Source organism: Haemorhous mexicanus, chromosome Z, assembly GCF_027477595.1.
Source record: "Haemorhous mexicanus isolate bHaeMex1 chromosome Z, bHaeMex1.pri, whole genome shotgun sequence".
Lineage (NCBI taxonomy): Eukaryota > Metazoa > Chordata > Aves > Passeriformes > Fringillidae > Haemorhous > Haemorhous mexicanus.
Genome location: NC_082381.1, coordinates 9745806 through 9758111, shown reverse-complemented (window position 1 = coordinate 9758111; position 12306 = coordinate 9745806). Strand labels below are relative to the sequence as shown.

The 12306-nt window shown below is 39.8% G+C and overlaps 1 protein-coding gene across 1 annotated transcript in view; it reads right to left on the bottom strand.

Annotated features, from left to right (window-relative positions):
- The window catches only part of EDIL3 (EGF like repeats and discoidin domains 3), a 235402-nt gene that overhangs the window by 165028 nt on the left and 58068 nt on the right, over positions 1 to 12306 (bottom strand). The window contains exon 2 of the mRNA XM_059874141.1: positions 2091 to 2219. Coding sequence (XP_059730124.1) covers positions 2091 to 2219 — 129 coding nt within the window. The remainder of the gene's footprint in view (positions 1 to 2090; positions 2220 to 12306) is intronic.

Genomic DNA, 12306 nt, shown 5'->3' with positions numbered 1-12306 from the left:
CATGGATTGCAAACTAGAAATGTAACATCCTGCTTCTGTAAATGCTGTGATTGCCACACGTTGTCAAGTTATTTACATATGCTTTAGTCTGTTTACCAAACTGAGTTTTTGTTGAAGTGCTTGAAGATTTTAGTTAAATATATGTGTATTTTTTAAACCCCTATTAATGCTCATCTGCTAATTACAGTGATAATTATCACATTATGATTTTTTTTTCTCCAGATTCAGTAATTTCTGGCATCCTCCCAGTCATGTGCAATGCAATTTCCTGCCAGCCAAGTGCACAATAAATCCAGAATTTTCCTGAAGTGAAGCCCTGTCTAGGCTTTTTTAGGGTAGCATGACATATATCCACAGGACAAATTCAGCACTGACAAAAAATGTAGGGAAAGGGATGGAAAATAAGATTTGAGGCAGTATCTCCTGGCTTCTTGAGTGGGCAACAAGCACCTCCTTGTGCAACTCAAATTTTAGGTGGTAACAAAATACAGCAACATTTTTAAGTCAGAAAAGAATTGCAGTTGGTGTCTGAAGTTGATCATTCTCCCACAGCAACTAGCTCCATTTCTTTGCAGAAAGTTTAACTTAAAATGAATCAATTTAAATCAAAATTCCCTTAGAAGTTCATTATGGACACTTGGAATTCACTCTAAAAACAGCAGCAGCACCATTTTCAGGAAAGGAGATGAACAAAAAATCCTCATAAATGGAACAGCCCTTTATTTCTGGACTAAGTTCTGCTCCCTTTACCCACTGGCAGAGACATAATCCACAGAACAGTGAACCTTGGCTCACTTTGTGTCATTTTTGGAGGCACACTTATTAAATCAAATTATTATTATTATTAAAAAATGAGACCCACACAGATTTATGGCAGTGGCAGTGTTGATCCCAGCTGTGGCAGTGCCATCATTTTGCTCTGTAAACATATTTTTGTGCCTTCTTTGCGATAATACAAGAGCTCAGTTAACTTTCAGTGAGCTCTCTACCTCTATTTTTCCTTCAGATTGACATTTTCTCCTTATGTTTTCTTAATATAATGGCCTGATCTGCTGGATGTTTTGGATCTACCACTCAAATTTAGGTTTAGCTTGAGTCAAGTGCACATCACAAAATTTCAGTACATTTAACTTGTGCTCTTTGCTCTCCTCTAATGACTAATTAGAGCCTCCAAATGGATAACTATTTTGAAATCCAAACAAGTGACCACTATGTGTTACTCTGGTTTTCTCCCCTGCTGTTCCTGTCTCTTCATTTGCATGAGAAATTAGTCTTTACTCCAGACATTGGCACAAAACTATCAGAAATGAAGATTTGGAGGGCACTGGCTGAAGAAGGATACATGGAATGATCTAGAATTACCTAGAATTGATCTTTGGAATATGTTGGTGATGCTGAAGTCACCACTATGGACTTTTTTGTGGACCACTGGACTTTTCTGAGTAATTATGTTCTGCAGATGCCATTTCAACTTAATTACTTAATTTTCAACAGTTAATTGTTAGAGATGCCTATGGCACAGACATCAGGGTAAAACCCCAATAATGTTCAACATAACAACCCCAATGATGCCTGGGGATTTTAGGTTTTATAATTTCCATGTATTTGTGACCCTGCAGTTCTTTAGTGTAAAACTCCCAACCCCACAGTCAGTGTCAGCTGCTGCTGTCCCATCCTGGGCAGACACAACAATTCCTCTCCAGGCCTGGCAGCCAAGGACACCTCACTGCCTCAGGGCCAGAGATGCCAACAAAAGGGAGCTGGGGGGCAAACTGGGGGTCAATGACTTCATTAGCTGAAGCTGGAATTGTTAGATTAACCCCCAATATGCAAATGGACCAAATGAAAAAATGTGAAAACCTGTGAGTCCATTTTTGGGTGTAGCCCCTGAGGGAGATTTCCCTGCCCAAAATGTTCCTGAAAGCCCTTCAGTAAATAGAAATGCTTTTAGTTTTTATTTATTCTGGCCTCTGCATTAATTTAGCCCCACCAAGGCATCACCACCACCACCACCCAGAGCACCACGGGCAGGATCAGTGCTCGGCCAGCCACTGGAACCATCTCAGCAATTTAATTTAATTTTCACTTACCAACCTCCACAAGGCTGGAGCAGTTGGGGTCTGTGAAACCCTGGGGACACTCGCAGGAGTAGAAGTTGTCATTGAGCCCTGACAGGCAGATGCCACCGTTCTGGCAGGGGTTGGAGTCACACACATCCGCTGTGGGCACAGGGAAAACAAAGGTTTTGTAGAAAAGCCACCAAAAATTACCCACAGGCTCTAAACACATCAGATTTTTGGTAACTAGGTACAGAAAGAAATGGCGAATTCTTGTGAATGACTTTTGGATCATTCAGTTTTGTGTTTATTTAACACCACACCCTCAGGCAATCATCTACCCTAATCTTTCACCCTGTAAAATGTCCTCGTTTTAAACTCAATCCATTTGAAAAAGACAATAGCAAATGGTTATTTATTTACTTTTTCTAACCTGAAGACTCTCAGGTTATCTACAGATTTCATTCTGTCACCAATGGGATAACTGGAAGCAACCCTAAAGAACAGCCCCTAGGCTTTGGCCAACTTTTATTTAGTAATTTTTCCCAGATAGTTTATCTTATATTTAGATATATTTTTGTCTATCTCCATCTTTAAAGGCAAGTTTGTGCTCTCTCCTGCTCAGCATTGCTTTTAAAAATAACAGTATTTTCTGCAGTAAATGCATCTGAAAGACTGATCTACAGGTAGACAATTATTAGAAAGCAAGCACATGATTTTCTGTGGGTTTTTTTTAATTGAAAGTCTCCAGGGTTTTTTTTTTCCATTTAATTGAAGAGATTTATGGAAATTATTTTGGTTTATGTCAGCAATACTGACATTTCAGCATGTTTTGGATTATTTTGGTGCCAAACTCAGCTCAGGCTTTCAACACCTTTCTTGTACGTGGATTTCAGATTAATCCTTGGTGTGAGAATTTACATCTAAACATTGTTTAAGAAATGTAGGTGATGAACAAAAATGCCTCTATGAATTCTGTGCACCAGTTGCACAGAAAAACTGGAGTTGTGCAGTAGTTTGCTGGGTTATTTGTAGTATTATTTAATTTTTTTGTCAGCTTTAGGGTGCCTTCATGACACAGAAAACTGTCATGCACTTGATATTGTTTTGTCTAAAAGGCTGTCCAGCTGATGGAGAAGAAAATCTGGTTTTGAGAACAGTAAATGATATTTTCTATCTGAATTTAAATAAGCCAAGACTTCTCATTTTCTGCTTTTGTTGCATTATTGGGGTAGCAAAGGATGCTTGTTTATTACTGTAGGGGATTAGGCAATTGGTTGTGAAAGAACAGCTACTATTAAATTAATTCTCTCACAACTGTATTCCCTTACCTCTAATTAAATTAATAAACTAAGATGCATCTGGAGCAGGAACACTTAGTATGCAAATCCACATGGATATTCTGATTAAAATGAGAGAGGATATTTTTGCTGCATATTTCCTGATTTGGTGTCGTTCTGATTTCAGTAATGCCATTGGTGCAAAAGGCAAAAAATTTCCTTTGAATTTGTAAATTCCATCTTGAATGACGAGCAGAATTCACACAAAATGTCACATTATATTTCCAGAAATTGAAATCTCCTGAAGTGACCAAAGTGTGGACAGTCAACTGTGTGGTTTTAATTTTCCTGAAAATTCCTGTTGGTTTTTCCAGCCTGAAATAAAGTGACCCGATGGCAGTTTGGGACTAATAAAGCAGATGTTCTGCTCTGTTAACTGACATTTATTTCCATGTTCAGGAAATAACTGCACCAGTTGCTCTTTTGAGCCACCACCTTGGCCTGTCAGTCACTGGTGTAATTTTGGTAATGTCATTGTACCACAGAAATAAAATTAATAAAGAGCACATCTAAAGAGAATGGGCTAAAAAATAAAAAAAAAAAAAAAAGAAAGCAAGAACAGGTAACTAAAAATCCAAAAAAAAAAAAAAAACCACCCAAAAAAAAATCCACAAAAAAACCCAAAATACCCAAGACAAAACAAAAAAAAAACACCACAAACAAACAAAATAAAACAAGCAAAACCCAACCAACCACAAATACAACCAAAAACCAAAACGAAACCCAAGTGAAGCCAAAATCAACCAAACAAACAAAAAGCCAAGCAAAAACCAGCTTATTCTGTCTCATTCACTTAATGTTAATGAGGATTAATGAGGAAAAGCCTTTCTGTAAACAACAATGGTTAAATAATATAGTACAAAATCAAATATGATGCAGTCAGAGAAATGAGAAGTGGCACAATTCTACTTAAGAGGAGGTATCAGGCTGTGCAAGTGTTGAAACTTAAATTATCAAAAATCGTGTAAAAGTGTTTCTCATTATTTATAACCTATTGTCTGTGAAATGGGGCTGAACAAAATAAATATCACCTTTGAATCAACAAAGTCTTCCTCAATTTATGTTTTGTGCCTCTTGAGAGGACATTCATACTGAAATATTGAAATCTAATTTGTTATACATTCCACTGGGTTTGATGAACAGAACTTGATTTTGGAGGCTCTAATTAAGAAAAGTTGATATGGCTGCATTTTGTCTTAACACAACTGATAAAGAGATTTGTTTCCATTAAAATGTGACTCAGCTTTTAACACTGGTTTTACAATTTAACCTGAGAGCTTTTGTGAATGGAATAGTAAAATAAACCTAAGAAAGGGAATATATAATTTACAATAAATTTTGCAGGAGTCTGCTCTGCTGCTGATGGCTTTCTATGGTGATTGGCAAGATGCTGTTTGTGTAACAGACTGTGTAATTTGACAAATTTTGCAAATTAAACAAACACACCAGGAGAAATTCAATTGTTAAAAAGAAAAATAAATCTAAAGACCAATTACTACTGCACTTTTATTAAGATATTCTGAAAGGACTCCAGTAAGATTCAATGTCAAATAAAATCAGTCATTTTCATGTTTTTTTCCCCTGTCTGACTAGCCTTGTGCTTTTCTTTAACTGACTTCTCAAATGTAAAAGTGTCTGAAGACAGTACACAAACTTTTGAGACTTCATTTAATATCAAAGGATCCTAAATTTGTGAGATTTTTAAAATTCTTATAATTGTTTTTCTGCTCATATTTCATTTCTTCATAACATTTTGAAGTCAAATTAGTTCTTGCTCAAATTGTCCATCCTCTCCTTGGGAACCATGGCTAGTTAAGAATTAAAAAAAAGCATGACAAAAAAAAAATAAAATCAAAGAGATCCATGTAAACTCAAAATTAGAATTTTAATTAAGAACCTTTCCTAATTCTCCAAACTCAGGAAGAATTATGCAGCAAAACTCAGATAAAATGCTGATATATTTGCTCTCTAATAATACCTAGGATTTTTTCTTTAAGAAATGTGATTATTTTTGTACGTAAAGAATAACTCAACCAATGATCTTTTTCATTAAAAGCACCCAGAGAAAACCTGTTCTGCAAGTCCATCATGCTCTTTTCCATGAGTTCACATAACTACTTTTAAGCCACATGCTATTTGATAAATTACTGAATATACAACTCTTGCTCCTTTCCACAAGCAGGTAGTGTTGGGGAGTTGGGTAGAAGTGGCACACCCACTCTTTGCTGGACTTTAAACATTTGTATAAGGTAATTTTGATCCCATAAAATCCCATAGAAATGAAATATTGCGTGATTCCTGACTGAGGAGTTGAGTTCCTTACTTGACAGCAGAGGACAGCCTGAAAGAAGGAGCCCAGCCCTTGTGTGTATAAATAATGCAGCACTCTGTGATGGTAACAGTCAGCCCATCAATCCTTGTCAGGAGCAGAAATCCACAGTTTATGAAAACAACTTTTGTGACGTGAAGGCTGCAGGAGATGGGCAGAGGGAGAAGTTCCATCCCACAGCCACCTGACCCCTCTTAAAGCACTCATCCTAAAAGCAGAGAAACCAGCCAGCTGCCCTTATTATACACTAATTAATTTGCAACAAAAAAAAAAAAAAAAAAAAAAGAACATGAAAAAGAATTATTTAATCCAACTTAAAGCTCTTCACTATTTAATGTTACAGTTTCTGGGGCAGAAATACCTGCCAAAAGCTAAAGTATCCTGAATTAGGCCTGAGAGAAGCATTCCAGTCCCCATGCAGAACATCATTAGCCCGAAATGGAGACAATTTCCCTCAACTATAACACCTAGAATGATAACTATTAGGCTTTCTGGCAGAACTGCTGCTCTGAGAGACATCTGCTTGAGACAATGATATGATGATAAAGAAAGAAACCTGCCTTAAAAAAAATCCTGTGGATTCACATTTCAAAACTGTAATGATGGAAGTGATTGAATAAAGACTATTCTGGTGTCTGGGCCAGGTTTCCTTCCATAATTTAAAAATGGAGCACATTCTGTGAAACAGCAAGTGGAGATGGAAAAATTCAACCCTCTTTATTCTTTCATGTAATGGGCATTAAATATAAATATGAACACATTGGGTATACATTATGTAATGAGGCAGTGAAATTCACAGCAGCTGATACTGAGGTAAATGTGCTGATGCTGTAGCTGCAAAGAGAATGGCATATGAGCTTATGATGCTAGACACACAGACTTCTAGGGAGACACGATGCTCTTTTCTGGTATTCTACACAGTCTGTGTTTTAAAATTCAACTTTTGGTTCCAGCATGGACGGGAAGAGGAGGGCAGTCATTTCTGTCTAAAACAGCAGCCATAATTGTACTCAGTTTCCTACGTGGCTACAGGAAATATGGCTTATTTTGCAAGCTCTTTCAAAAGAAATAAAAATAATGGCCATTCGCTTTCACGAGAATAAAACTTGTTCCAAAAGAGGAATCTCCAGGCAGCACCAAAAAAATGAACAGCCCAGGAAAAAGCCAGTCAACAGAAATCTGGTCTAAATATAGCAAAAATAAGCACCAGTTCTGAAGCTCAGAAGAGCACCTAAACTCCAGAAGAAGACTGAGAAAGTACTTGCCACCTGTAGCGTTCTCATGTTAAAATCAGTTTTGAGAAAAAGAGCTTTAATGGTTTCCTGATTTACAGAATCATCTGCACAGTGCCCAAGTTCACACCTATTTCTCCACAGCTGAAGCAGAGCCATAAATCATGTTGAAGACACACCTGTGCAGAGATGCAAAGTGTGAACACAGAAACAGATGAGCTCTGCAGTTCTTTGTGAGAAATTTGTAAGCTGTTTCTTCAGATTTAATGGCGAGGCAGCTAATTTGTTTCTCCTAAGGTAAAAAAGACAGTTGGAATAATTAAATTGTCTCGCTTATTATTTGAAAAATAAGGTTTCTAGATACCAATAGCTCATCTACCTCCTCCTGCTTTTTCCCAGGCAGATTTGCTTACCATGCAGGTAGAAAGTTCAGCTAAATTTCTAACTGGTGTCTAAATGGTTTTAGAAAATGCATCAAGCAATAATGTCAACTTGGAATCCCCACTTGCTGGACAAGAAAACTAGAGGAGAATGTAAATATCAGAATAGAATTCATTATTTCATCACAGCTCTCATGAAAATCAAGGTGGTTGCTTCTGAAAGCCTCTGTGACCAAGAGATTAATCTGTAGGTTGTAGTTGTGGTGGAGAGAGCTGCAATGAGCTTGTGTAAAACCAGGTGCAAAATTTTTTTTTCTAATTTTAACTTTTCCTGGTCTCTTAATCTGAGGAGCTGCACCAGCTGATTTCTGGAAACCTGAGATGGCGTTGCAAAAAGAAAGGCAGATTATTCTAATCAGAGAATTACTGTTTGAATTCCACTCTGGGACTGGGCTGAAACATTAATCCTGGGTGAAGACGAAGTGCTGATTTAAGATTTGGATTTGATCTAATGGTGCACTACTGCAAAAGTGTGTCCCTACTTCAAGAGTTAGAATAAAGCCCTAAAGTAATGTCTGCAGAGATTAATTTCTATCATAATAAATCCCCTTCTGCCTTAAAAAAAGTATAATCTCTTGCCTTTCTAAAGGTCTACACTATGAGCTACTTTATTAATTTGAATGTGAAAGAGCAGCAGGTCACTGCACTTCTGCCTGCTGTGTTATAGACCTTTCAAGCATCTGATGTTTGACAATAAGAGACACAAGTAGAAACAGAAAACAGCTTAAAAAGTAAACTCTTCTCTCTTCCATAGGTTACAGAGAGTTCATTTCTATGCCAACAGGCTCTGCAGGGAAAAAGAGAAAATGAACTATTCCTGTCATTTCACATCTTCATTAGTGAAAAATGGATCACAAACGATTAAAGGGGGAACGTGGTTATATAACACGGCTCTGAATATTTTTACAACTTGTGGGAAATCTTTCATGCACAGGCTGCTGTGCAGATTTGAGGAAAGCTGCCATCAGTCGAGACAGTGTTTCATCAAAGGAAAAAAGAGAGAAGTTCCCCTGCCTTGCTCAGCTGACAGCACTGGTGACACCACCCCCAGCACCCAACCCCAGCCAGCAGCAGTGATGCTTCCTGCAGAAACAGGGAGAGGGAAGAAAATTCCCTTTAATGAAGATACCCTGGTCCCTATCAACACAGCCTCCCACATCTCTCTGCATGCTCAACAAAGCTGGCAAAAAGTTACCCTGCAGTCCCTGCACACTTGGCTTTGGTTGTGGTTGTTGCTCGTCTCAGTTGTGTTCACACAGTGGATTTTTGTGTTCACACAGGTTTTTTTGCCACTTGCTAAGGCTCAGGTGAATAAACATGCATTTCTGCACCTGTTCACATTTATGGGATGAAAGAGGTTTGTGGAAAGGGAATGAGTAAGACCTTAAGACCTTCTGCACAGGACAGGCTAAGCTGTCTCTCCATTAGTTTGTTTTGTTCAATTCAAGCTTTCCCAAGGTATTCCAAGCTGTGACAGAAACACCTTATAATTTCCAGTCGCTTGTCCTTTACTTTTAATGCTGAGCAGGAGATTTTTAGCATTGTGTTCACTTGAAGTGTCTCAGTTAATAAAATATTCAGATTTCTTGCCCATCCCATTTTCCCCAGAGGAACAAGGAATGCACGTAGTTTAATCATTAGCACAGTCCTTCAAAATTAACAGTTCTAAGGGGTTATGATCTTCTCTAGACAGGCAACATCTCCTTTCCTTCTTGTCCTTACAGACTTAAAAACTTTCAGATCACATACTTTTACTGGTCTTGACTGTTTTCTTTCCACTTTCTACTTTCACTTCATCAGTGAGGCAGGACAATTGAAAACAAACCCCAAGCACTTACTGTGGATTTATCACTTTTAAATGAAAATTCCCAATTTTAGTCCACATCTTAGATCTTGGTTTTGCCTTTCCATTTATTTTTTTTTTTTATGATCCACAGCATTTCAGGTTGGCAGTTTGGAAGAACTAGGGAGTGTGTCTATGTTTGTGCATGCACACATATATTTATTTCCAGACTTTTATATTTCTACACACTTTATATATATGGAAATGAAAGTGGTTTGTTCTTCCTTTGTTTTCCCTACATTAGATGTATTCATTCTCTGGTTGCTAGGCAATCTTTAATCTCAGCACTGGTGAATTTATCTTTTCCCCATCCTAAGCAAATCCAAATTTGAAAGTTGAGCAATTAAAAAGTCATCATTAACAATTTTTAAACTCTGATTATGCTTCATTATACCCTTCTATCTGCACCAAAATGAAATACTGTAGAATATAAGTTCTAAGCATATCCTCATTACACTTTGAAAAGTATTCATTGATTTCTAGTTGCTTCTATTTTTGGATATCCACTGCTTAACACCTTAATTGGCAACATGTTCTTACAAGAGATGCCAACACTACTGAAGTGATGATGGTTTTCATATTTACAATACATAATAATTGTGGATTTTGCCTCAGGTTTAATCACTTCCCTCCATGTGATCCCAAGGTGCCCCAATGACTGGGTGTTGGTTCAGAATCACAACCTCCACCTGAATTTGGCTTTCTTGGGAAGGGACCCAGCTCATCCCCACAAAAATCCATCTGCAGGCAGGAGTAAAAGGAGTGTAGGATGTGGAGGCAACCAGGGATTCCCTTGCAAAACCCACCAGCACTCCAGATGATCATTTTAACCCACATGCCAGCCCTGAACATGCCTTCCTACATGGACAGCATTCCCCATGCCCTCTTTTATTACACCAAATCCTATGCATAAAGAGAACAGAGCAAAATATTCATCATTACAGTTAACAAGTCTTACTGTGATTATTTCAGACAGTTTTTGGTCACATGGGTTTTTAGATTTTTCTCCATGGAAGTCCTGCCACTGTCAAAAAAGACACGTCACCTAAAGAGTTAAAAAAGTGCCAGTTTTCATCATTTTCTATCTGATTTTACAGGAAGGTGATGTTACTGATCCCATGCAGAATATCAATTAGGCTCTGCAGAAATGAGCCCCTTGTGTCAGGGATTTGAATTGGTGAGGGCATTACAGCTATCAGCTGCAATAAAGAACTGATTCTGTTTGTTTTGGACAATGCAGCTGGCAGCACCAAGTGAGCTCTGTGGGTGAGTGATGAAAACCCTCTGGGCCAGTTCTGCTGAGAGCCTCTGGAAAAGACAGATGCAATTTTTACCTCATTTGCTCCAACTTGTTCACCAACAGAATGAAATCCCAAACTTTTATGCTTAGAAAGTCACCTGAATAGATTCTACTAAATACTTGCAAATGAGGTTTCTTCCTAGGCTTTTCTCAAACATGATATAAAAGTGGATTAAATAATGAATCTATCAGGTTCATTGTACCTAAAGCCACCAGGCAAGAGCCCCAGGATGGGCCAGCTTGGAAGGGACCCCAGTGGCTCACCTGGTGCCACTCCCTGCTCCAGCAGGGCCACCCCAGAGCCCACGGGACTGTGCCCAGGGAATTCTGGAATGTTCCCAGGGAGGAGCCCCCAGAGCCCCTCTGGGCACTGCCCAGGGCAGCAGCTCTGCCTCCTGTGAGGGGAATTGCTGGGCTCAGCCCTGCTCTGGGCCATGGAGCACACAGGGATGGACAGGGACAGACAGACAGGGACAGAAAGGGATGGACAGGAGGACACAGGGACACACAGGGACACACAGGGACAGACAGACACACAGGGACAGACAGGGGGACATAGGGACTGACAGAGACAGACAGACAGGGACACCAGGGACACACAGGGACAGACAGGGATAGACAGGGGCACACAGGGACAGACAGGGACAGAGAAGGGGACACACAGGGACAGACAGGGGGACATGGAGACAGGAACAGACAGGGACACACAGGGGGGCACAGGGACACCCAGTGACACCCAGGGACAGACAGACAAGGACACCCAGGCACAGAGAGGGACACGTGGGTATGCCCAGGGACAGCCAAGGACATTCAGGGACACTCAGGGACACCCCGGGACAGACAGACAGGGACAGACAGGCACAGCCAGGGCTGAGGCCCCTCTCCCTGGGGCTCCTCTCCATGCTGAGCAGCCCCAGCTCCCTCAGCCTGCCCTGAATCCCCTCTGTCCCCCTCCCTGCTCCAGGAGCTCCCTGTCCTCCTGTCCTGAGGAGCAGACAGACACTGCCCTGCAGGAGCTGGGAGCCTCTGAGGGCACAGAATCCACGCAGCAGCATGTGACAGGAGGACACCTAAACACAGATGTAGCCGAGGTGTAAACTGGACTGTGATAAATTTGTTTCTTGCTCTCACATTGTAGGCACTGCCTCACACTGTTATAGCCACTCCCTGACACTGTGGTTTGCAAGAATATCAAGTAAGGAAACAGTTCAAAACCTCCTCTCAGTATGGCCACACTGCACTAACAAACTGTATTCTTGGCAGTGGTTTTTAATTTACTTTTATTACCTGCTGTACACTGTAAACCAAGCTTAAAAAAGCTGCCTGGAAATCCTCACTGTTTCTGTGCAGCAGCATAGGAAAATGAAGAGCTGGGAGCAGTCATTGAGAAAGGGTGAAAAAGGAAGAAGTCGGACAGAAAAGAGAGTAAATTGCAGATGTTCACAACTGGAGTGACCAAGAATGCAATGCTTTTGCTACATTGTAACAGGGAGCTTAAATGTGATTTTAATAAGAGTACATATAGATCCCAGCCTACTGAGCCAGGCATCTACTCTCTTTCAGCTTCTGAACACAGACAAATATCCCTAAAGCCATCAGTTCCTTCTCTGGCAGCAGGAGATGACCAAAATGTGGAGGAATGAAGTGCATGATAGCTGCTCCTACTCACAAGTCATTAACTCACCCTTCTACATCCCAGAGGCCACAGCAGACCTGGAAACAAACTTGGTCTCCCACTCTGACTTAATAGTGGTGAAAAAGCTCA